Below are 3213 nucleotides of genomic sequence, written 5' to 3' on the forward strand. Positions count from 1 at the left end.
AGAGAATACTTAATCTTCTGTTTATGAGAGGGTTAGTTAGAAATCACCAAATAAATTATATTAACAAATTAGTTTCCTATACACAGGTGCACTGTAAAATTATGTGAGTCACCGTTATCTCTTCTCCCATCTCCATCTTCATGGCTCTGAAACTTACAATCACCTTCCCCATCACCCTCGAATCCAACTCGCGCCCATCCACGGAGCTCCAGTTCTCCCGCTCCGACTATACCGACCACCACCACCACCAGCACCCGGCATTCAAGTTCTCCAACATCCCCAAATCGAGACCTAAACGGCTGGCAATACCGCCCGATAACATCAAGATTGGCGAAGACGGACTCTCGTATGTGATAGAGGGCGCACCCTTCGAGTTCAAGTACAGCTACACCGAGACTCCCAAGGCCAAGCCACTCAAGATCCGGGAGCCCCCCTTCCTCCCCTTTGGCCCTGCCACCACACCCCGCCCATGGACGGGCCGGGCCCCACTCCCACCCAGCAAGAAGCAGCAGAAGGAGTTCGACTCCTTCGTGCTTCCTCCACCCGACAAGAAAGGGATAAAGCCCGTTCAGTCCCCCGGTCCTTTTCTTCCCGGCACCTTCCCCCGGTACGTCTCCTCCAGAGAAGAGATTCTCGGTGAGCCCTTGACTCAGCAGGAGATCGACGCTTTGGTTAGAAGCTCCGTCAAAACCAATCGCCAACTCAATATTGGTTAGTTTTATTTTTGTCGTCAGTGTAATTGAATTTTGTTGATGATTGGGAATTGAAAAGGAAAAGCTTTACCTGTTGTGTTATTTAGGTAGAGATGGTTTAACGCATAACATGTTGGACAATATTCATGCTCACTGGAAGCGAAAGAGGGTCTGCAAGATTAAGTGCAAAGGAGTTTGTACAGTTGATATGGACAATGTCTGCCACCAGTTAGAGGTTACTATCTTCTTCTCCTACTTTTTTGTTTCTTGCTTCTTCATTCTTTATGTTTCTCTAGCCTCCTTATGTTATTATTTGGTTTACCAGGAGAAGACAGGGGGGAAAATAATCTACAGAAGGGGTGGTGTGTTGTACCTTTTCCGAGGCAGAAACTATAACTATAGAACACGGCCGCGGTTTCCCCTGATGCTGTGGAAGCCTGTGCCTCCAGTATATCCTAAGCTTGTTAAGCGAGTTCCCGAAGGTTTAACGCTACAACAAGTAACTGAAATGCGTAAAAAGGGAAGGGAATTAATTCCCATATGCAAGCTAGGTACCTCTTTAATGTTGAGAATGTCCACTACAATTCATCTTTGAAGCAAAATTATTGTTCTTTTCTGCTGGCAAACAGGCATTTATCTGTCTTCATTTTTATTGTTTATACAAAGAAAATGATATATTTTCTTGTTGCAGGAAAAAATGGTGTTTACTGTGACCTAGCAAAAAATGTCAGAGAGGCATTTGAAGAGTGTGAACTTGTCCGCATAAACTGCCAAGGGCTAAATAAAAGTGACTATAGAAAGATTGGAGCCAAACTAAGGGTATAAGCATTTTTGCCACAATTTTGTATGCAATATTGAATGAAGATCAATTGGATTTAAGCCTTTTTTTGTTGTTTATTTGGTTTTGCTATTATATCATAAGACTGTTTTCTTTAAAAACTAATGATGATGCTATTGTAACATCGTTTTTCCTCCTGTATTTTTTAAATGTAGGATCTCGTTCCATGTGTATTGCTTTCATTTGAAAACGAGCACGTACTTATGTGGAGAGGGCAAAATTGGAAGTCGGCTCTACCAAATCCCACAGATAATTCAAAGGGAGCCAATGAACAAAATAACAAAATACTAGCATCAGAAGTCTCAGCATCAAGTCGGCAGGAGAATTCAGTAGAGAATGAAGGCAATGACTCTAGCATTTCTTCGAGTTCAAGTGATTTGGCTTTGGGAAAAGTTGAGGTGTCGTCTCCCATAGAAGATAGCAAGCAATCTGTGACTAGTGCTACTTCACTTGCAAGAAAATCTGAAGCCGAATGTATAAACAATGTTACAGGCTCCTATGGTGAGCTGGAGTCTCACGGGAGCATTATCACTAATATGACTTTGTCGGATGATGACAGCCATGCTAAATGCCCCTCAGAAGCTTGGAATGAAAGCAATGGAGCTGAGGATATGATGGATAGCAAAAGCTGCAGTGATTGCCCTTCTATATCAGTTTTAGGATCTGAGGTAATGTTAGGAACTAATGACAGTTATATCAATGGCAAGGTAGATCCTCAAGTCGATAACACTATAGATGGTTCAGAAACTGATGATGCCAGTTGGCCACCAAGGTCAACTGCACCTTGTATGAAAGGCATTTTATCATTGTTGGAGGAAGCAGTTGAGAAACGATGTGCACTTATTTTAGATGAAGATTCTTTGGATGGTGACACTATTTATCAAACTACAGTTTCCTTTGCCAAATCAGCTTCCTCCGGACCAGTCTTTAGGAGACATAGTAAGGTTGTGGTTCAAAAAACTGCCAAGCAACAACGTTCCGCTTCCTCCAAGGGAAAAGAAACTGCTGCCATTCCTGTGAAAGATAAAGGTGAAAGGGAGAAGACTCAAAAGAGTTCTAAAATTCAAAGAAAAACAAATTTTGATGAACGATTTCTTAATGTTGTACCGCGAGGAACATTACGAGTAGATGAACTTGCAAAACTCTTAATGTGATACTTCTTGCTATCATAAAATGTTATGATCTTATCAAATGCACCATTTTTGTTAATTTGCAATGTCCTACATATTATTTTGTACCGAGTGAATACTCATCTTATCCCCTGATTTTAACTTCTGATAATTTTTTTGAAGGACCGAGGCCCCCAATAAAAAAATAGTCTATTTCAATTCTTGATATTTAATTTCATGAGATTGGATAGTTTATCTGTCAATAATTTTTTTTAAAAATATGTTTATGTGACAAAATCACTAATATTTCTTTGTTTTACTTGGTAAATTTAGCTAATGTATTTGAAAAAGATAATAAAAAGAAAAACTAAATGGCTCTGAGCTCTTAATAAAGCAACAGTTTAACATGTCATGTATTATTCTATTAATACGAAGAGAAAATATTGATAGAAGGACTAATCACACAAATAAAAAATAAAGGCCAGAAAGAGTATTTTTTTTATTGAGGACTTCGTCTTTCAATGTAATTGTCAAGAGTCGTTTATAATTTTTTTTTCTTAAATATAAATTTTAT

At 39.5% G+C, this 3213-nt stretch overlaps 1 protein-coding gene across 5 annotated transcripts in view; it reads left to right on the forward strand.

Annotated features, from left to right (window-relative positions):
* LOC107630261 (CRS2-associated factor 1, chloroplastic) overlaps positions 1-2767 on the forward strand; it is a 7503-nt gene extending 4736 nt beyond the window's left edge. For all 5 annotated transcript variants that reach the window (XM_016333358.2, XM_021118709.1, XM_016333357.2 and 2 more), the window contains 5 exons: positions 87-711; positions 800-927; positions 1018-1243; positions 1384-1511; positions 1686-2767. In XM_016333358.2, the coding sequence (XP_016188844.1) occupies positions 141-711; positions 800-927; positions 1018-1243; positions 1384-1511; positions 1686-2684 (2052 nt within the window). In that variant the 5' untranslated portion in view covers positions 87-140 and the 3' untranslated portion in view covers positions 2685-2767. The remainder of the gene's footprint in view (positions 1-86; positions 712-799; positions 928-1017; positions 1244-1383; positions 1512-1685) is intronic.

This window comes from Arachis ipaensis, chromosome B03 (assembly GCF_000816755.2).
Source record: "Arachis ipaensis cultivar K30076 chromosome B03, Araip1.1, whole genome shotgun sequence".
NCBI lineage: Eukaryota > Viridiplantae > Streptophyta > Magnoliopsida > Fabales > Fabaceae > Arachis > Arachis ipaensis.